Source organism: Calidris pugnax, unplaced genomic scaffold (assembly GCF_001431845.1).
Source record: "Calidris pugnax isolate Ruff unplaced genomic scaffold, ASM143184v1 scaffold70, whole genome shotgun sequence".
Classification (NCBI taxonomy): domain Eukaryota; kingdom Metazoa; phylum Chordata; class Aves; order Charadriiformes; family Scolopacidae; genus Calidris; species Calidris pugnax.
In genome coordinates this window covers 14,245,527-14,267,507 of record NW_015090862.1, presented here as the reverse complement: position 1 = coordinate 14,267,507, position 21,981 = coordinate 14,245,527, and the positions used below count along the sequence as shown (strand labels likewise).

The 21,981-nt window shown below is 51.3% G+C and overlaps 1 protein-coding gene across 1 annotated transcript in view; it reads right to left on the bottom strand.

Annotated features, from left to right (window-relative positions):
• The window catches only part of ST8SIA2 (ST8 alpha-N-acetyl-neuraminide alpha-2,8-sialyltransferase 2), a 35,960-nt gene extending 13,985 nt beyond the window's left edge, over nt 1-21,975 (bottom strand). Inside the window, exons 1-4 of the mRNA XM_014944765.1 lie at nt 21,790-21,975; nt 5,193-5,255; nt 2,800-2,928; nt 2,020-2,277 (exon numbers count right to left, since the gene is read on the bottom strand). Coding sequence (XP_014800251.1) covers nt 2,020-2,277; nt 2,800-2,928; nt 5,193-5,255; nt 21,790-21,887 — 548 coding nt within the window. The 5' untranslated portion in view covers nt 21,888-21,975. The remainder of the gene's footprint in view (nt 1-2,019; nt 2,278-2,799; nt 2,929-5,192; nt 5,256-21,789) is intronic.
• Between the last annotated feature and the right edge of the window lie 6 nt (nt 21,976-21,981).

Below are 21,981 nucleotides of genomic sequence, written 5' to 3'. Positions count from 1 at the left end.
TCCTTGAGGGGGGTCCGTGGCCATTAAGCCATGGCTGTGCCATGCACGTGGCACTGGGTAAGTGGCACTGGGGACAAACTGATGGGGGGATGCAGAGAGATGTTCCTCCAGCATGGTGGAAACCAGAGGGTACCCACATGTTAGCACACTCTGTGCTCTCCTGCGGTGTTATACAGTGAAGCTACAGTATTTAACGAGCAGGAATTGCATCCTAACCATCTGCCTTGATAATCAGCCATTACTCCTGTTTTCCCTACTTTACAGATGGGGAAACTAAAGGAATGGGTAAAGAAAATGCAGCGACTGGCATGCGGGGCCCCGGTGATCCACTCACCGCAGGAGTAAAATCACTGCAAATAAACACTGAATCTGAAAAGCAAACCTGCAGCCTGGACACGGAGTCCATGGCTGGTCACTGCCAGCCCCACTAAAAGGCTGTCTGGATGGAGCAAAAACCTTCTTGAGGAAGAAGCAGGTCCACGTGGTGGCTCAGATAACCTACCGTGGGAAGAGCATGTCCACGTCAGACCTGCACGGCTGGGGGGAAATCACTCCAAACCCCAATCCTTATGCCCAGAAAAGCTTTTCTCCTGCAACTTTGCTGCCTGACAGGAAAGCTTCTCCCTAAAGTTTGCCAGGACTGCAATAAGCCATTTTTTTCCCCTTTGCTCACTCTGGTTACACTGAAGGATGCGAACCATAACGGGCCTGTCCCCCGCGGACAGCACGGAGCTGCCAGCAGCTGGGCAGGCTTGAGCAGGGGGGACAGAGGTGACATTATCCTCCTTCCCACGTCACGCCGGGGACCGCCTCTGTGAGCCGCTGATGGATTGGGCTGTCTTCATAATAGACTCGCCAGAAAGCAAATGTCTGCACATACATAAATCATCAGCCGACTCCTGCAGCCCCTCGGCAAAGGGATGTACATGGGCACCGGGGTGGGAGGGCAGGCGTGCTCCTCCTCTCCATTCCACGCGTCTTCTGCAAGCAAATTCGGCGTGTTGTCCCACTGGGGGTCAGGATCTGCTGACACAGGTCCATGGGGCAGTGCATCTGAGGGGACATCAGTGCTGGGAACGGAGCGGTCCAGGGGAACATCAGACCCCAAGTGTGGTGCCAGGGGATAGCGTGGGGCTCTCAGTGCTGGAGGGCAGAAGTGATGTGGGGAAGAATCGAGCTTGTGTCCATGGGAGAGTCCAGAACAGGGTTTGTCAGCAAGAGCATGTGGGAAAAGAGGAGGGAGTGCTTGGGAGTGGGGGTGCTGGGGGCTAATGGTGCCTTGGGGGGGTTAATACAGAATCACACAGAATCTTCATGGTTGGAAGGGACCTTTGAGATCGAGTCCAACCACAAAAAAAACCAAAAAAAACCCCCCCAAAAAACCCAAAACAAAAAAAAAACCACCCATAGACAGACACAACCCAACATCCTCGGGCACTAGAGCATGCCCTGAAGTACCATGTCTACACATTTCTTAAATACCTCCAGGGATGGCGACCACCACCTCCCTGGGCAGGCTGCTTCAGTGCCTGACCACTCTCTCAGTAAAGTAATTCTTCCTAATACCTAATCTAAACCTCCCCTGCCCCAACTTCAGACCATTTCCTCTGGTCCTGTTGCTATTCCCTTGTGAGAAGAGGCCATCCCCAACCGCTCTTTTCCTTTCAGGTAGTTGTAGAGGGCAATGAGGTCTCCCCTCAGCCTCCTCTTCTCCAAACTAAACATGCCCCGTTTCCTCAGCCTCTCCTCATGTAACTTGTTCTCTAGACTCCTCACCAGCTTGGTGGCTCTCCTCTGGACACGCTCCAGCAAACGGTGTACCTTAGAAGACACGGTGCATTTGCAAGAACACTAGAGGAGCACTTGGTGGTGGGTGGAAGCGTTTGCAGCAGGGTGAACCCTATGGGGCAGGGAGGCTGCTCTGCACCCCACCATCAGGACTCCAGCTCCTTTCCACTGCTCTGAAACCTCCTGAGAGCACCCCCACGCCCCATCCCGCAGCAAGGGACAGTCCTCTACCTTATCACGAAGCTGTGTGCGTCGATCTCGGGGCCGCAGCCACTGCTGAGCAGGACCCCCGAGTTGCCGACGATGGCGCAGGTGGGGAACTGCTTGCCTTTGAGGGGCGAGGTGCGGGGCAGCAGCTCGTACAGGTTCTGCGAGACGTTCATGGTGCTGTCCCGGTCAAAGACGTAGTGGATGACGTCCCCCGGCTTCAGCGTCCCCTTCAGCACTGAAATGTCCTTCTCTGCATCCAGGAACTTCAGGATCTGTTTCCTGAGGACAGGGAAGAAGACAGCCCCATCGGGCGAGGTACAGGGATAATTTGGGTCATACCCAAGATGAACTCTTGCCTCCTGCCTGCCCTCGCTCCATGGCTGGTCCCAGCCCACTGATGCTGTCCAGGAACAGCTTACAAATGGGTATCTCCATCTTAACGCCTGCTCCTTCTCCACCCATCCCTTCCCGGGGCAGCCCACCATTAGTGGGGGGGTTCCTGTATTTACCCCAGGGAGAGGGTCTCCTTCCCCCCTGCACGACCCACCGCCAGCACACACTAATCCCCACTTGGCCTGGAAAATGGAGGCTCAAGTGCTCCTTGTTTCGTCGTCACAAGGCCAGCTGGTTCAGCCGGGAATTCATTTCCAAGCGATCGCTTACAGATATGAAGCCTAGCTCAGCAGGAGATAAGCCTTTTATTTCTTCCTCGACTTCTTTAGATGATATACAGAGGCAATTTGCCAGCTTGCACTGGAGAGGACCAAGTCTGTCTCTTGTCCTATAGGTAATTACCAGTACCTGATCTTCAAAGACAGTGTCTGGTTGTGTCTCCATTTGGATGAGGCTGGTTTAATGTTGTGCTTAATGCTTTCATTACTTCTGTCAACAACAGCTGGAGACGAAGAGTCATTTATTACTACTTCCCTTCTAGAGAAAAGAAAGACAGGGAGAGGGAGAGAGACAGGATCTGTTAGCATCCCAATGGCACTTCTAATCACTGTCTTCGGCTCTGGCTGCTGGAATTCAAACTTCATCAGAAAAGCAAAATTGTAGTTATTAGCTAAACAAGAACTGAAAGCCTGTTTGTATTCTGCTACACTCAAGCAGACAGACACAAACCCTTAAATACCTGCTCGCTTACATGAACACAGACTTACAGCCAGGCACAGCTCGACAGAAAACACAATTTTACACATCTAGCCGTAGAAAGGCATGCACACAGAAACACGAGCAGCTCAGCAAAGACAGGCTGGCACATACACACTCACAGACAAGACACCCCAGAGCTCCTAAGAACCCCCAAAAATTCACGAAGGCATTTCCTACAAGGGCAGCTGAGGTGCCCCACCTGCTGCCTCCTGGTCGCCCATGAGGACCCCAAAGTGAAGTGGGTTGAAATCCTCCTCAGAGAAGTGCAACCTTCACTCCACCTGAAGGAGAAATTAATTTAGCCGAGATGCCGGGTGCTGCTGGTGAGACCGGGCGACCAGCATCCCATACCCAACAGGGGGAGGGTAGATTTCTGGAAACTTTTCCCCTTGTTAGAAGAGAGCAGGAAGATTTCAGCATCCATATGGCTTGTCCCAGACCCCGAAATGAGCAGGGGGTTGGGCAACAGCCAGATGCCGCGGTTTGGAGATGATCACCACGAGACCCCAGCTTTTAATCCCTGCTCTAAGAAGCAAATTGGCCCCAGCACTTCAGTGCCATTTACATCAAATGGCATGAATTAAGGGAGCCTCTGAATATTTGATTCCAGCCAGCCGCCCTCCAAAGAGAATACCCGAGCATCTCATCAAGAAGCCGTGCGTGTGTCTGCAGCCCCGAAAAAACCTTCACACTTCAGAGCACTCTGAAAAATACACAGCCAAAGCACTCGCTGTCAGCTAAAGGGAATCTCCCTCTCTGGTGCAAAGGGCTTTTTCCAGCTGGGAAATGGTTTGTAAATAAATACATTTATAAAAAGTGTGGAAACCCCAAGGAGGGAGAAGAGTGAGAGGTGGGGCAGAGCCGGCGGGCCAGGCTCGTGGCCAACATCCAGCTCCTGGGAGCACATCTCCAGCCCGGGGAAAGAGCTCCCGAGGACACACTGTGGCTCACACTATTGTAATGCTTCAGAAAGGCAAGGAAATGTGTTTATAAATGCTGGCTGCCGGTGTCCTTGTGTGTGTTTGTACAGCACCTCTCCAGAGGCCGCCAGTCAAGGCTGTTGGATTTGTTTGCGGTTTGCATTTCGCCGTATCACCTCATGTCTTGCAAAGCTTACTTTTCAGGGGTCAAAAATCATAAAGCAAACAGGGTAAAGAAATTTCGGGAATAACTGCGATTTTTGGAGGGGGTTCATCCATTTTCTGTGTTTTAGATCATCTAGTTCCAACCCCCCTGCCATGGGCAGGGACACCTCCCCGGCCTTTCTTCCGTGGTGTCACTTGAGCGTTGCAACTGCCCGACTTGGTAAAGCTGGGCTGATGTGAAATCATTGGAAAAATGACAGAGAGAGTCACTGAATGGAGCTGCGATGCCACAAAATGACTTTGCAACGGAACAATGTTACCGATGATGTGAAATCATTGGAAAAATGACAGAGTCACTGAATGGAGCTGCGATGCCACGAAATGACTTTGCAACGGAACAACGTTACCATTAATCACTTGTGGTGACGTCATCACAGAATGACATCACCCAGCCTTTCTCCTGTGGTGTCACTTGAGCGTTGCAACTGCCCCACTTGGTAAAGCTGGGCTGATGTGAAATCATTGGAAAAATGACAGAGAGAGTCACTGAATGGAGCTGCGATGCCACAAAATGACTTTGCAACGGAACAATGTTACCGAAGCACATTATGATAAAACCGAATGAAGTTCTGACGTCAAAGAGAGTGATCTCTCTTCTAATAGCACACAGTAAAACTACGAAAATGGCAACTCTATCACTGACTTATTTTCACAATAAGTAACTCTCTCTCTCATTCTCTCAATCACCGCAACTTGCAGATTCTTGGTTATTTGCAAATGATTATTGCACTGAGCTGGGGGAAGAAGGGGGAGAAACGATTAAGAAAATGCAAAGCAGAAGTGAAAAGAAACAGATACATTTGCTAAATAAGAACAGCACTATCCAGCGAAGAGGAGAAGCAGATTAATAGCTGCCTTACAGCAAAAACAAATGAACACAAAATCTAATTTACAAACCTATTAGATTTGCTATGTAAGCTGTTCACAGCTGATCTGATTGTACCTCTGCCTCCAGAACTCCTGCAAGACAAAGGAAATGCATTATTTATAAACCCAGCTCCTCTTTGCCAAGCATTGTTCAACAGTCAAGAGATCCTGCTCTGAAGGGCTCCGGACGGAGATGCTGCTGCACTGCTGGCATCCCACCCCATCCAGAAGGGAGACATCCTGATGCCTTTTCACATCCATCGTCATTGCTGCCCTACTGCGACCGTAAAATCATTCCGGAGAAGAAGCTCCTAACCAACCCAATTAATAGTACCTGCGCGATGTAACCAGCCATCAAAGACATCTGGTCCCCGTCATCAAAGCAGCATGCAGCCTACAGGTTGCATTAACTACATCTCTACTTCTTTTTTTACGACTCAGGTGTTAGCAGTGCAGACAGAGTGTCTCCTCCACCTCCAGGTTGCCAAGAGACTTTCCCTGTCCTTATCAGGTGGGGACTGACCTGAATGATCTGGTCAGGTTTCCCATCACTGTCCTCAGCTTGGGCTTTCAGTTGAGAGCACCCAACACCTCCATTTTATCCAGACCGAGCCACCAGCCTCCAGGGTGACTTGTGGAGATCTCATCCTCACAGAGCACCTTCTCCCAGCTCTCAGTGACCCAGGCGAGGCCCAGGACTCTGTTCCAGCCTTCTCCAGTGCCCTGAGGTCCCTTGACCCTACCTTTGGTGCAACCTGGCTGAAGTCACGATGACATCTCCATCACAGTCATGTCCACGCTGGAGCTGAGACCTGAAGTGACAGCCTTGTCACACCCATGGCCTGACACCAGTGCACAAGGATGGGTACCAGACCTGCCTGAACAAGACCTGTGGGAACAGACAGCCAAATTTTCCAGCATCCTTACGATGCTATAATGAAAAATAGGTGGGACCAAGCCCTTTGAGAAACCAATGCCACCCATACAACCTGTGAATCCTCACTTAAAAATAAATACATACAGGTATTGGTCTGCATCTCACTGGCTGCAGAGCCCCTTCTTGCTGTAGCTCGCTATTTGCAAAGGGGTCACAAAGAAGCAGTCGCCCACTTTGTGATGCTCAGGGGGAGTCAGACACATGTTAACTGCCACGTGCTTATCACTCTGTTTTATTGTTTCCACTGCACAGATATCCAAATGAACACGCTCATAGAGAGAACCAAATTCTCCTCTAGCAGAAATATTGTTATCTGGAAATATACACCTTAATGAAAATGTATCTATCTCAGGAGCGCGCATTTCTACCAGTCCTGAAAAAAAATAATCCCAAATGCGTTAGACATAAATGATAAAGAAATAGAGTGCGTGAATGTCTGGTGCCATCAAAAAAAAAAGATTCTCAGACTTGCAGGATGCGATGTAAAGCCCTTTGTTAGGCTGAGCACAGCAGCACAGCCCTCAGCGCCGAGTAACATCAAACCCTTGGAAAAGCCACGATGGTTGTCCCGTTCCTCCCTCCTGCCGGTGACCATCTATGGCCAAGTCAGAGCAATTCCTGCTCCGCCAATCTATCTCCTCTTTCCTTTGACAAACCTGAGAGTCAGCGAGCAGTTTCATTTTTTTTGGTGCATCAAGGGAACAGCGGGTCTAGCTTATTCCTAGAGCCTCCTGGCATTTAACAAACCTCCGCTTTAATGGGGTTCACTGCGGGGTGTGGGAGCAGCCTGGATTAGTGTGCAAACCACGCATCCTTTCAGAGACATCACCTCTTGAAGGAGCTTTCCAAAGGGGATTCACACTCCTTCACACTTGCTGTAAAACAGATAGGGACTGGATTAAGGGCTTAGAAAAAGAAATGCTGCTCCTTGAATAAGTGCCGGTTCGCAATCTCTGTGAGAGGGGGAAGAAAAAAAAATAAATCACAGAAATTAGGAAGTGGAGACGACCTGTTAGCTCCCACCTCATCCATGTTTTTCAGCTGTGGCAGGACTGCTGTGAAGCATCACAACATATTATTCAAATGCATTTATCCAATCTCACTCTACACGCCCCCAGCGACAGGGCAGTGCATGTCTCCTCCTGAAATGAAGGCAGGCATCGGGGCTGGAGAAGCTGGGGGTGAGGAAGACACATCTCCCAACACATCTCCCAACTCACTGTGTGCAGAGGTGGAGAGGAAGGAGACTGGTAGCCTGGATCCCCTGCTGAGCAGCTCCTCAAGGGCAGTTTCAGGGGTTACTCTTTCCCCCTCACACACTCTGAAAAGCAAAAGTTGTCTAAATATTGTCATGCAAACAGAGCACGAAGTGTTCTGCTGTCATATGTGAACATGGATGGGGTGGCTCATTGGTGGAGGAGAGAGCAGGTCTCTGCTAGCCATCTTCCTTTGCCTTGCCCCATGGCACTGGGCTCACTGCTTTGCTGGCCAGCAGCAGCCAGGATGCTCTTGGAGGTCACCCAGGATGCTGGCAGAGACACTGCTCCATGTACCGGGCTTGGTTTCTCTCTCCAAGCCACGGAGATTGCCTGAAGCTGGGACATGACACTTGGCTGAAGGTCTCAGCTGGTTTAGTGAATCCTAAAATGCTCCTGTGGCTTCAAAACCATCAGCTTTTTGGCCCTTTGTGTCCTACACTGCAAGGTCGGGACATCTTCCCTACAATCTCCCTTTATACAGTTGAGGACAACGCACACTGTGAACATGATAATATGGGGTGTATCTCCCTGTCCAGCCACCCTGCCCAGCTCAGCCCACCGCTGGGTACCAGCCAGGCAAACCAGCTGCTCAAAAAACCCAGAGTTTAGTCAAGCCTGGGATTTTCCAAGGTCTGCCATACTTCATTACCAACACAGGCAAGCCAATATCGCTGTACTGCTTCGCTTCCCCCACCTGGGAAGAGGAAAACATTAAGAAATGGAAGGCACTAATTAAGAGGCATGCGTTAAGAAAAAAAAAAAAAAAAAAAAGTCAGCCCATTTTATTATATGTTGCTGACCTGGAGCTTCAAATCTCTTGGCTTCAAAAGGCAAAGACCAACCTCGATTAAAATTGCACAGATAGGCATTGATTTTGAAAAGCTTTCTAGTGCTACACCGTGTTTAGATTGAATTGCCTTATTAATCTAGTTGTTATCAGTTTGATTGTATAGCCAGCTCCACAAAGTACCAACCTGCTTCCTAATCCTATTATTTACAAAACGCTCTTCTTTTGACTTCTGTTGGGATGTTTTCCAGTGATAAGTCACATCTATATGTGCTAATGCCATATTACTGGCTTATGCCATCCTTTCTCGTTTCCGCTTTGAGATTTTCAAGCTGAATTTCCTCTATCTAAGATATTATATAGGTCAAAACGTTCTGTGCTCAGATGTAAAGTGACACTGATTCATATATCAGAGGATAAAAAAGAAAAATTGTCTTATGGCTCAAATTTTCTTGGATGAATAATTCCTGACAAATCAGGTACGCGAAGACTTTTCTATTCACCCACTATGAATGGGCTGTTTAGGGTTTTTGCTTCCCTTTTCATCACTTCCCACTTCTTAAATGATTCTCTTAATTGTTGCTAGGTACGGTTCGGTCTTGCTTCAAGCAATTTCGATACGGGAAATCAAAGCTGCTTTGAGTGAACAAGTAGGTCACACAGCCTCTTTGGGCGAGCGGATCTCTAAGAGCAGGCTTTACGCATCCATGTTCTCAGGCTTACAAATTCAAAAACGTGTTTTCCATGGATATTTTACGACGCCAGCCTCCCAGTCCTGCTTCCCCCCAGCATCTGTGGCAGACAAAACACATAGGAAGTGGGCATGAACTAGCTAGAAATTTCAGCTGTAGCCAACCACCCGCTTAGCCACATTTGTGGAGCCCATTCCTGGTGGAACAAAACCTCTGCCTCTTCCTGACCTTTGGCAACCTAAGTCCCCCTCTTCTTCCTCCTCCACATAAAAGATAATAATCCCTAGGGGGATGGTTAAGCAGAATTTATCCATCCTAATTCTTCAGAATTGAGTTCATAATGCCACAATTTTTATCTGAGGGGTCCAAATGATTAACACCTACTAATTAAGTTCTCACAACCCGAATTTGTGTTTGGTGTATTTTATGATCCTTGTTTTACAGCAGGGACACTGGGAGTGAAGTGTCCATTTGGCCTGTAACACCAAAAAATGACAATCCCATAAGCCAGGACAGGAGCGGGCACTATGGGCTTAGAGCAGACCTGTCCTCTTCAAAATGCTGCTCTTGCTGGGTGAGAGGGCATCACCCAGAAGACCATGGCAATCGATCTCAAAAGGTCTCACTGGCCTGACAAGCACATGCAGGTCTCCTGAAATAGCTGCAGTCTGTACCTGTAACTGTTAAAAAACCACAATAATCATCACCTGTATTTACTTTGCTTTTTAACGATTGCTCTGATGTCATCCTCAGGACCTGAATTGCTATTTTCTATCTGAAGAGTGTGATGCCAGGCCCAATCAGGGACCACCCTCTCAAAATCACTGCCCTCCCAACCCACGGAGGCAGCTGGGTGGGCAGGGGACGCGGAGCGGGATGCTCCCAGCCCCTCTGCAGGGTGCTGCTTTGTGGCCAGACAGACCCAGTCACTGTAACTAACAGGTTTGGGGAGAGGGATACACTGCCCAGCCACTGGAAATGAAGTATAAACACGTAGATCGCCCCCCCATCTCCTCCCAAACTTGATAAACTTGCTCCTGCTGATGCTCGCAGTGATATATAATCCCACGTGCAGTCGTGGGCATAAGCCAGACCTTGCAACGTCAGGACTAGCTGGCACCTGCACGCCACCTCCTTGGAGAAGGGCTCGGGTGCACCCACAGCCCTATTAAGTAAGCGGATTCGTTTTGCTGACTAAGAGCAGCACAGTCATTAAGATAAGCCACGTGCTCCCCCGTGTCCTCAAAGCTGCAGGATTTGCTCGGGGCAGCGCTGTGAGATGTGGCTCAGGACACAGGTGTCCACCCTCCCTCCTCTTCCCCGAAATTCAGGGGGGGGAAAATTGCTACATTTCCAAGTTGGCTATGAAAGAGAAATAATTGGCTTCTGAGTGCCAGCCTGTCCAGCCTGTCCCATAACGTGGAGAAGCAAAGGTGTCCCAGGAGCTCAAACTGAGTGGGAACCAAGCCCAGAGGCTGGAAAATGGGATTCCTTGTGAACCGTGTCCTGGCTTTCCATCCACACACCCATTTCCAAATACAGAAAAAGGCCACATTCATTGGCAAGTCCCCTTGTAGACTTCTCACTAGACATTCAAGTGGTTTCTGTAGGGTTTAGGTCAAAGCCCACCCATATCCATAAAATGTTCTGCTATCACAGAAGAGACAAATTCGGGGAGGAAACTGCTGGTTACCCCCCCACGGAAACCAACCTGCAAATTTGAAACAAAAGCCAACACCAGGCGAGAAGCAATGGGATCAGAGATGTGTTTTTGAATCTTGAGATGATGGACTCAAACACAACGCCGTGCGCTCTCCCTGACACCGGTCCTCTCCCAGCCACAAACGCAGCTCTGGCAGGCTCATTTCTCATCTTGCCTCCCTCCAGCATTTCATAACACACCGGGAGGAGCCAGGACATCTGACACCTGCCCATCAATCCCTGTGACATTTCACCAGTTGCTTTTGAGGCTTTCATCCATCCGGGGTGTGGAGCAGATTGCGGTTAAGAGAAGCGGCGGCCGTCGGGCAGCCCTATGTACCCACACTTCCCCGCCACACAAGGTTCTCTCTGTAGGGATTAATTTGGAAGACGTTTCTAAAGCGTTTGTCTGCTAGGATGAAAGCTCCTGCAATACATCTTGATGAGACGTTTGAAATCACACTTCGATGTGTTTAAAATCTCACTTGTTCATATTGTCACAGCTTGGCAGCCTGAGTGTCAAAAACTTCCTAAATATCAGGTGCTATTTTTACTACTCCCGAGGTTTTATTCTTTCTATCGAGCCCTGTGACCGCATTTGGGAGAGCGTGCCCTGTCGTGGCTTTCAGTAAAACCACCTTGCCCTGCCGGTACGTGAGCCTCAGGGGCAGTGCTTGTGTAGCCAGGCTGGTGGTGCAGCATCTTCCAGCAAACCAAGGAGATTCGGTGTAAAAGCACCAGAAAACATCCTCACTGCTGCTCATGGCACTCGTTATTACCCGCCATGGAACCACAGACCTGTCAGTCTCACGCAAACCAGCCTTGCTAATTTGGTCACCTCCTCCCGCGCCCCAGTCCCACCTCCCATGGCATCACCCATCCTGCAGGCTCCTTCCCGGGGACCACAAGAAGATGGGAAGGTCAGAGGCACTCAGCATCCCTACCTGTCAGGTGGTATCTGTGGCTCTGCATCAGCTCCCGCCTCAATGAGAGCAGGGTTTGGCCCTGAGGTTTCTGCCTGGCTGCAAATCACTGCGTGTAATCACTGCAAGCGTACGCCGAGGACGCAGGAATCGAGACACATGAGTTTGCAAAACAGAGACACCTATTGCTTAATAGGGAATAAGCCAATTAGCCTGAAATGCTTATGTGACAGAACTGGTGAAGAATCAGCAGGAACCGCACAGCCCTGACGACTAAAGGACATGAGGCAATGGGAGAGACACCCGGACGCTGCTTGGGGATCACTTCTGCACTGGGGTGACCAGAGCATCACAAGCAAATCCCTCTCCCTGTCTTGAGCCAACTGCCCTGAAGGACCTGTAAGAGGCAGGAGGATGCTTGAAGCAGCCTGATGCTTACTGCTCCCCGTGAGGGAGCCACGGCCCAGAACGTTGAGGCTCTGTCCTCAAGCCAGCATGATCTTTCCCTGAGCCAGAAAAGTGTCTCTGGCACCTGTGGAGCATCAGGTCTCACATCCACATGCATTCACCACAATGTCAGCCTGGCCTGACTCCATCACCCCATGATGCCCTCGCTTTATCGCTGCTCTAAAAACAAAACACTCATGCACTCACAGGGCTCAAATGTCAGACACCTCACCTCTCCCCATCCTGCAGGACCATAACCCTTTCTCCATCTCAGGTCTTCCTGAGATGAAGTTCAATCCTGGCATTGGCTCAGTTTCTTTGTCTGCGTTAATGAAACAGCCAGCAAAGAGAAAGACGTTGAAGCAGGCAAAAAGGATCCAGCGAGGGGACTGGGATTGGGGTGGGTGAGTGTTTGTGTATTTAGCTTTCCCTTTCAGGAAGGGAGTAGGAAAAAACCCCAAGAGCCCAGCGAAGATCTAGAAAGGAGCCGAGACAAAAGCCTCACTGTTTAAAAAACATGTCTACACTATACATTTTTCCTGAGATAATTTTTTTCAGCCAACAGAGCAGAGCTATCAGGGAGTGCAAACAGCAGCACATCAGTCTTGCAGCAGATCCTGTCACCCTGAGCATCCGCGTCCTGAAAGACAGAAATCCCAGTGGCTCCTGCAGCATCTTGGACGCCAGGTACCTTGGGAAATGGGAAATATGTAAAGATACTGGGTCTGAAGGGCTGTGGGTCCTCAGGCTCATCCTCCCACACCCGTCTCTTGCCTACTTTTCCCATCGCTCTGCAGAGCCCCTTGGAATACACAAGGCCTCGAGTGGTTTCTACTTTCACTGTTGACGTGGATGCTGAGGACCTCTCCTGGGCAGTGCCATCCTCCTGGGATGGTTCTTCTGTATGAGCATCCTCAGAATAACAACGTGTGCCTACACAAAGAGGGTTGGGAGTGCCTGGCTGAGAGCTGCACCCCGAAACCAGCAACCGCCTGAGCTATTTGGCCACCACCACAGGCACCCACCAGCAATGGAGTCATTCCAGAACCTTCACAGGGACTTAGTCCCCAAACAACAATGTCCAGATGCCAAATATTGAAAAGCTAACGTGGTTTCAGAGCTCGGCCTCCTCTCTCCTCCCCTGGCTCATAGAGCTACACTGTGGAAATCCAGGCAGCAGTAAGAAGGAGAAGTTTAATTATCAACTGAGCAGCTGCTGGTTGACAGTCGAGTGTGCTTCTGGGTGTCTGAAAAAGAGCTGGAGATGCCTTATGACAATGCTTAACCTTCACGGGGAAAACATGTCCCTTGTTGTAGCCGCTGGCTGAAAGCTGAATTATATTCCTGAGGATGCCAGTAAAGCTTGTGCTGGGAGGTGACAGGTCGTGGTGGAAAAACCATCCTTGGATGTGGAGCTGCCAGATGCACTGGTGACACCCGGGGCCCACCACGATGATGTTTGACTGAAGGAGGCCTTGAGAGAGCACTTCAAAACTGCGTCGTGACTGTAACAATATGGGCTTTTAAAAGCAGTCCTGCCCATGGAGAGCACTGGACAGGGAGGCACGGCGTGCTCAGCATGCAGATGGCCAGCCTGGCTTGGGTTTTTTTTTCGTGTGTGTGTATTTGTTTGGAATATTCCCGGTGGGTTTCTGTATGCAATAACAAGGATTTCAGTTGCAATAGCAATAAGAAAGAGTCCAGCGCTTAAATTTGGAAAGAGCTGACCTGGTGCACGAGCAGCCAGCTCGATGAATCAAAGGCTGTGCAAACAAGGAACCTCAGAGGGTCAATAGTGGGGCCAGCAGTTAGTGAGATCAGGGTGACAAAGCTGCTGGCTGCCTGGCAAAGGGGAGCATCCCTAAAGCTGATGGCATTTCTGCTTCATAGTGTCACCCCCAAGAGCAACGATCACCCCTGGGCTGTGCAGGGACCCCTCCTAATGGGGTTACCTGATGGGAGGACATGGCATTTGTGCTGTGGCATCACTTGCTGCTTCAGGAGGACCATTTTGGTCCCACCACCCACACGCCGAGCACCTTTGCCATGTGCCACCCTCCTGGCTCTTCTTCCTTCCTGCTCCTGGCTCTCTCACCCCACACCATCACTGCTACTCCACTTTGGCAGCTCCGTGCCCATCTCCCTGGATCAGCCCTTTTGCTTTCCGATCGGAGCCAGCACCGCTGCCGTTGATGAGGATGCATCCCCCAAGGCCACCACCACCATCCAGGCTCCTGCTCAGCCAAGACAAGGCATTGTTTAGGTTTACAGTGGCAACAAAAAGAAAAAGCAGCTGTAAAGATGCTTTTTTTTTTTTTTTTTTCCCTTTTCTTTTCTTTTTGTTTTCCTATTGCGTTGCAAGGGGCAGAGCTGTTGACACCCACCTGCTCTGTCACGGCGTTTGCTGAAGGACACTCTGCTCCCACAGTGAATCTACTGTGCCAGGGAGCTCCCTGGTTTCCAGAGGTGACTGGGGATGGAAACCAGAGACATGGCACAAGTATTATTGTCCAGTGTTGCAGTTCGGGCTTATTTCTTGCTGCTGAGGATGACCAGGTCCAGGAAAAAACAAATGATGGAGGCAATTAGAAGTCTGTCTTTGGAACAACTGTTTTATATATCAACTGTGCCTGTAGACGTATTTAAGTAGTGCTGGTCTGAAGGATGAAAAAATGAAATACCTGTAGCCTGAAAGCCCAAGGAAAGATAAGGGAGCTGCTGTGAAACGCTTTCCTGGAAAATCAAAAGCACATCTGGCACTCAGGTAGGCACCGATGAACAGATGTTCGAGCAGAATAACCACGGTTGCTGCAGAGAATAGGAGAGAAAACGGAGCCCTTTGTCAATGTCTGGGATGAAGGTTCTCGGTGGCCACGGGACCTGCTGTGTCACTGCTGGCCGTGGTCCCAGGGCTTCGCTCTCTGCCCAGAAGCACAGCAGGGGCACGGAGGAGCGGGCACCGTACTGCTGATGGCTGAAGCACTTAACCTCACCGTTAGCTGCTCAACAAGCCTTCGCTAAATGAACCAACATTTGCAACTCCTTGCTCTCTGCAGGGAGAAAAAGGCTTCCTTTGCTCTCCAGACCAGAATCGTGCCTTTGTGGGGTTAGAGACGGGAAACACAAAGCCCACCTGGGCAAAAGGGAAATGTGGAGCTTCTTGTGGGAGCTGCACTGCTCTCTTCATTGCTTTGGTTGCTGGTGGTGGGACTGGCCATGGCTTCAGCAACTCCTCACCCAAGAAGCACTGGCTGGGGATGTGCATCCTCCTGCCACAGCCACTGCCCAACCTCAGAAATTCCCTCCTTGGGGGTCTTGCAAGCTGCTGACTATCAAGACTGGTCCAAAGAGAAACTTTTCACCAGCTGTCCTGGAAAGCTCTTGGAGGGACCGGTTGCATTCACAGCGCTGGGCTTCCTTTTTGTTCCACACTATTGCTTGAGGGTCTGCTAGTGCTTTCCATCCTGCTGCTCCCAGCCCTCCCGCCAGACACCGCTTCCCTGCAGGTGCCACTGCTCCTGCCGTTCCCTCGGAGCTCAGCTATGGAGATTCATCTCCTTCAGCTTGCTCTAGGCAGGAGCACAGGGGTTTTGGACACGTCTCTGTGGCAGCCACCCCTGCAGGGCAGCAGGAGATGAAGGAGTGCTTTACAGGGAAGAAGGGGAGCTCTGCAGCCGACCTGAAATTGCCTGCTTGAGCTCAAGTTATGGTGAGAAGAGTTGCAATCAAAGCCTACACCAAGTATTTTCTTACTCAAATCACTGCTCCAACATTGCTTTTATTTTTTCCAGCCTGATACGTCACGGGGCTTTTGTTAGAGCCCTGCCATACCAGGCAGCTACAAAGGTCTCTCCACTGGTTCCATTTCCATGAATAGTTACAGGGTGCCCGTGGGCTTCTGTCCTGCAGAGAGGTTTTACTCCCTCCTCCCGACCAACCTGGATAATTGTTGGCTCCCGTGCACCCGCTGTGTGAGTGCACAAATGTGTATGGCTGGTAGAACATAGCTCTTTTTTCAACAAAACTTTCTGGTGGAGAGCAAGTCTTGACTGACTCTGGGTCAGGCGCAGTAAATCACAGCCTAAAAGACCTAAGCAGGACATTTATACCCCAAGGACCAACCTTGACAAGAAGTGTTAAGACTACAGCACACTCCAGACCACTTCGAGCAAGCACTTCAGCCACCATAAAGGACACAAAATCTCTTTGTGGCATTCCTGAGCCTTTGAAAGGCAGGCATTAGAAAAGGGCACAAGACGAAAAAGTGGCAATTTACTGACAAGCTTCCAGGTAAGCCAGCAATATGAGATACTCCAATTCATCACTTAAAAAGAACAGAATATAATTCCTCCTGTAATCAGGCTGGAAAGGCATGTGGCCTGGGCTAGCAGAGAAAAAAGATTGACTCATATTAAGTCCAACCCATTACCAAGTGTCAAGTGCTCCCTAAGATGGCTCACCCGCTAATTTGAGAAGTCACCTGGTGGCAGCGGGTCACCAGCTCCCTCTACAGACAATCAGGACACAGCCGGACCCCTGCAGAACCGCCACAGCCGACGCATAATGACAAAGAGTCCCTTTAAACTGCCACCAAGGAGCAGAATTTTCCTCCTCGTCACTCGGCTATAATTACTCCACTCCACACCGGGTCCTTTGTCTTCCTCCACGGCAAGAGGTCTGACCCGTTCCCCTTACCCTGGGGTGGGTGAAGCCATGGCTGAGATTGCACTGGTGCTCCCCCAAGGCAGTGACTTCTTTTGTTTCTTTCCAGGGAAACAAAGAGCTGGAGAGATGGAGAGAAACAGGAGAGATGGAGGGAAACCGGAGAGAGAGAGATGGAGGGAAACCGGAGAGATGGAGGGAAACAGGAGAGAGAGAGATGGAGGGAAACTGGAGAGAGAGATGCAGGGAAAGCAGAGAGAGAGAGATGGAGGGAAACCGGAGAGAGAGAGAGATGGAGGGAAACCAGAGAGAGAGAGATGGAGGGAAACCGGAGAGAGAGAGAGATGGAGGGAAACCAGAGAGAGAGATGGAGGGAAACTGGAGGCGCCACCGGGCTGCAGGAAAAGTTCAGCCACCCAGAACCAGGTGGTTGTTGGGAAACAAAGTGCCAAGACCCGTCCGTTCTCAACAGCAATCCTTCAGCACACGCCGGCGAGCGTGGGGAGGGAGGGGAGGCGAGGGGGACGAGCAGCCTGCCCACTCCCCCGCCAGCATCCCCCCCTCCCCGCCGAGCAGGCAATTCCAGCGATGCCTGCGTAGGTGACACAGACACACAATGACAGGGAGAGAGAGAGAGATGGAGGGAAACCAGAGGCACCACCGGGCTGCAGGAAAAGTTCAGCCACCCAGAACCAGGTGGTTGTTGGGAAACAAAGTGCCAAGACCCGTCCGTTCTCAACAGCAATCCTTCAGCACACGCCGGCGAGCGTGGGGAGGGAGGGGAGGCGAGGGGGACGAGCAGCCTGCCCACTCCCCCGCCAGCATCCCCCCCTCCCCGCCGAGCAGGCAATTCCAGCGATGCCTGCGTAGGTGACACAGACACACAATGACAGGGACGCGGTGGGATGGACACCCGGGGGGGCAGGGGTGGCTGCAGGGCGAGAGGAACAGGCTAACGAGAGCGACACGGCGTCGGGAGCGAGAAACTGCTGAATTTTCATCCTTGCCTTGACACCTCTTTGTTTCAGTATCTCCCGTCTGCAGGAGGTGGTATAATAATATCTGGAGGAGCAAGACGGGACTGCTTAAGGAGCAAACATCTCTCTCAGCATCCTCTGCCAGGCACAGCATCTCCACCTGCCCTCGGCTCCTACCCCCCTTCACCTGCGATGCTGTCCAGGGAAACAGCATGGGTTTTATTTTCTTTTTTTTCCCGGTCCTTTTGTCAGTAACATTACGCTCTTACTCAGTACTTAACGAACATTTTGTTCTTTCTTTCTGTGATTTCTCAGTATTTGTAGGTGAGAGAAATATGTTCCCCCCCCCCCTGCTCCCACCCGTATGAGGCATATTCTTCCAAAGACAATCCAAATCACAGGCAGGGGGCAGGGTATGTGTAAAAGTGGGCAAGCTGTTCGCTCCTCACAATAATTAGAGAGTGTTTCGGTGCCAAGGAAAAAGAAGAAAAGAGTTGCACCTGCCTGTATTTCCCAGCCCCCCTTGGTGGCTGTGTGCCTGCCAGGGGACACCTGGCCAGCTCTTCGCTCTCCTCAATGCCTGGGCTGTGCTGACCAAAGCAAAGGTGGTCTGTGGGGGTGTGGGGGAGGATGCTGAGCCACAAGATCCATCAGACAAAGATTCCTGACCCGAGGGAGAGCTGCACAAATACCTGGCACCTCCCAAACCTCTCACGGAGAGCTGTTCCCTCCCGGACATGGAGGGAGCTCCTGGAAAACTTTGTAAGGGTTTCTTTCTCTACACCATTGTGCACTCTTGCTGTCACACCGTCCCCTTTACCTACAGGTCCTGTTTGCAAAAGATACTGCAATCACATGGCCCTCAAAGTTGAGAACCCTTTATCATCCCCCGGACTGCTGCAGATGGGGCACTCAGCTTTTCCCCATCTCCCCAACAATATACTTCAGCCAGGTGACAGCATCCCACTGACCATCCCTGGCACCACGGCAGCACTCGGGGATGAAGCGCTCTTTGTGCCAGGCTCCTTGTGCTAAGAGCTCAGGGGGTTAAGGTGAACAGTGTTTGGCCCCTTGCTGGGTTTGGGATGAGGGAGTGCATCAAACCCAAACCACTTCAGAGACACAACAGGGAAAAGAAGCGCGTGGGAGAGGGCAAAGCAAGAGAAAGAGTCAGTTTGCCCTACTCCACGATTACTTCTTCTACAGCAGGGTCCCACCTTTGCTTTGTGCATCAGAAGCACAGCTGTTGTGGGAGCTTATCTATAAAAAAACTGGTCTGAGACTAACACATATCAGGGGGCACCAAATTGCAGGACCCCTCCTTCACTCCCCGGGGGCGTAAGGTGCTCCTCTCCTTTGCCATTTACCTTTTGCACTATTATTTCTGAAATGCTGTGTGAAACACGCCGCTCGCTGTTTCTACAGAACTCATCTGACCCTGTTGCTGTCTCTGCCGCTGCACTGCTTGGCAGTACTTCCTTGGAGGAACTACAGCAACAAACTCAAATGCCAGGGCTTGGAGATAAGCAGCCAGCAAACATCTAATTTCCATACAATGTACAGAAAAGAGAAGAGAAGAGAAAAAAAAAAAAAAAGAAAAAAAAAGCCCAACACTAGGAATCCCTAATGAACCAGGGTGAAAAACAGGACAAGAAAGTAACAAAACAGCATAGATTTTCAATAAGGGCACAGCAAGTTCTAGCGGACAGATCGAGCAGATAGACAAGGAGAAAGAAGAAAGAACAGAAGCCGGAAAAGAAGCTGGGAGGAAAGCAAGGGGATGGGAGCAGCCTGTCCGATGGGGAGGACGCTTCAGAAGCTTTTCATTTCCTTTATTATTATACAGATAGTGCCAGCTTATTGCAGAGCAACAATTAATCTAGCCCGATAACCCACAGTCCGGTGCCGGATGTTTCTGGACAAGGCTACTGACATTTAAGCACTTCTTGCCTGTGGCACCCAATATAATGTAACAATGAAACAATGACAAACATAATCTCATTTATAATTTCAGCCCCAAGTACCAGGTATTTGTTTGGATGTGACACTGTGGGCAATGCCACCTGGTGCCAAACAGAAAGATCTTCTGCCATTTGGGCACTACGAGTGCACCCCACATCACTAGAATTATTTGCTTTTTCAGGCTACCGTAGTGAGTTCCTCAAGTTAATGCAAACCCTCCCCTCTGCCGTTGTTCCTCTCATCCCCTAAGTTTCCAAGCAGCCCCCAGAGATGGGGTTTATGGGGTACGTAGGGTGTTGCTCCTCTCCTCAGACTTAGGGGCTGCTGTAGTCCCTGCCATGCAGGGCACCTGCAGGTAAGCACCCATTCTGGAGGTGACCACGGAGGGGTGATCATGAAGCCCGTGGGGACGGAAAAGTGGGTTCAGCTCTCCCACCCTGCTCTCTCACCCCTTCCAAACTGGTTCTTGCTCAGTCTCTCTCACCCTACGGACTGGTCCATGCTCCAGCACCCTGCAGACTGGTCCCTTAACCATCATCTCCACAAGCTGGTGCCCTCTCCACCACGCCCATCCGGACCAGCACCGGCACCCAAGCCCCCTGGGCTGCCACTTGCCCCGCCATACCTGGCCAGCAAACTGCCTGCACCCACATCCCGCTTAGGGACCTGCTCTGTCAGTCCACCAACACCTGAGCACTGCCCGTGCCCAAACACCTCTCTCCAGACCAGTATCTGCTCCATCACCTCTAATCTGACTGGTACCCGCTCCAGCATCCCTACCCAGACCTGTACCTGCCTGACCATCCCTACTTGGACCACAGCCTCAGTGTCTTTAACGGGACTGGTACCTGTTCCAGCATCCCTAGCTGGACCAGCACCTGGAGCAGCATCTCTACCTGGACCAGCACCTCAATGTCTCTAACGGGACCGGTGCCTGTTCCAGCATCCCTACCCGACCTGGTACCTCAGCATCCCTAACGGGACCGGTACCACCTCCCGCACGCTTGCCCGGACCACCGTGGCTGCCCCCGGGCCCCTTGCCCCGGCGTGCCCCGTCCTGCCCGGTGGCGGGGCCGTCCCCCCGGTGTGCCCCGTCCTGCCCGGTGGCGGGGCGGTCGCGCCCGGGGCCGCCGCCGGCTCCGCGGGGCTGCGCGGGAGCGGAACGAGCTCCCTTCCCACTTCGACACACCCCCGTCGCCTCCCCGCCCTCCGGTGCCCCCCGCTTTTTTATTCCGGGTCCCCCTGCGCGGCCGCGGAGCGTCCCCCGCCCCCGGTGCGCACACCACCGCGGTATAGCAGGGTCAGTCCCGCCCGGGCAAGCGGGTCGTTATCACAGTTTTGCCCCCAAAGGGCAAAAACTGTGATAAAATAAGACAAAGCTGCTGTTTTAGATGACAATGACTGTCCCTTCTCCTCTCCTGCAAGGTGCATGCAATAAGGTAGAGCTGCTGGGATGGAAAGCACTTTGTTTACAATTATGATTAATAACTAATCACCCCCATCTCTATTACTATTAATAGCCATTTTGGGGACAATAATTTCTTGGAGTGACTGGAAACACGGACTGTCATCGCCGCCCCAGTCCTGCCACGGTGCTGCGGGTCTCCCCGGGGTTGGAACGGGCAGAATTGATGAAGCAGAAACCACACAAGGGGCTCCGCTTGGGAGGCGCTGGGATGCATCTCTGCCACAGGATCTCTAGGTTTTGGTTGGACAAGATGATCTTTAAGGTCCCTTCCAACCTAGAAGATTCTGTGATTCTGTGATTCTGTTTTGCTATGGAGAGAGAAAAGGCTGCAGTTTCTACCCAGAAAAGGAGCTGGAAGTGTAGGAAAGTTGGGAAGAAGGAAAAAGGCACCGGCTGGACCAAAGAAAGGCCAAAATAAGACCAAGAGGTCCTTTCCCTCCATCCCTGTGATCTGTATAGTCCAGTCCCTGGAGAGGAGAGGCCGGCTGTGCCAGGGTTAGGTAAGGGCAGCCTGGCAGAGCGTCTCCAAATCCAAACATAATTCTTTCAGACCCGAAAGTTGCTGAAAATCAGAATATCTGGCGATACACGCACCGCCGAGCTGGAGAGGGACGGGGTGGATTTATAATGCAGCAGCAGAGAAGCAGCACAGATGTGTTGCGAGAGAGAGAGATACTAATTGCTTACATATTTAAAACAGCATCTTTAGCCTGAATGGGAGGCACCATTAAGCAAAACAGAGCTATTAACTGGGGCCACTTGGAAAGCTGCCATCTTCCCTTCTGCTGGGCGGCTTTTCGGGGGGTATTTACCCGCTCTCCTCCTCGATCTCGGAGATATCGGCGAAGATGAGGAAACCGACAAGCAGCGTGAGCAACGCCAGCGTCCAGCCCCGACACGGCAGCGGCATGGCTCCCGGGCTGGGCTGGGCTGGGTTTGGCCGGGCCGTTCCGCGGCCGCTCCGCGGGGTGCGGAGCAGCTGCTCCGCTCGTCCCGGCTCGGAG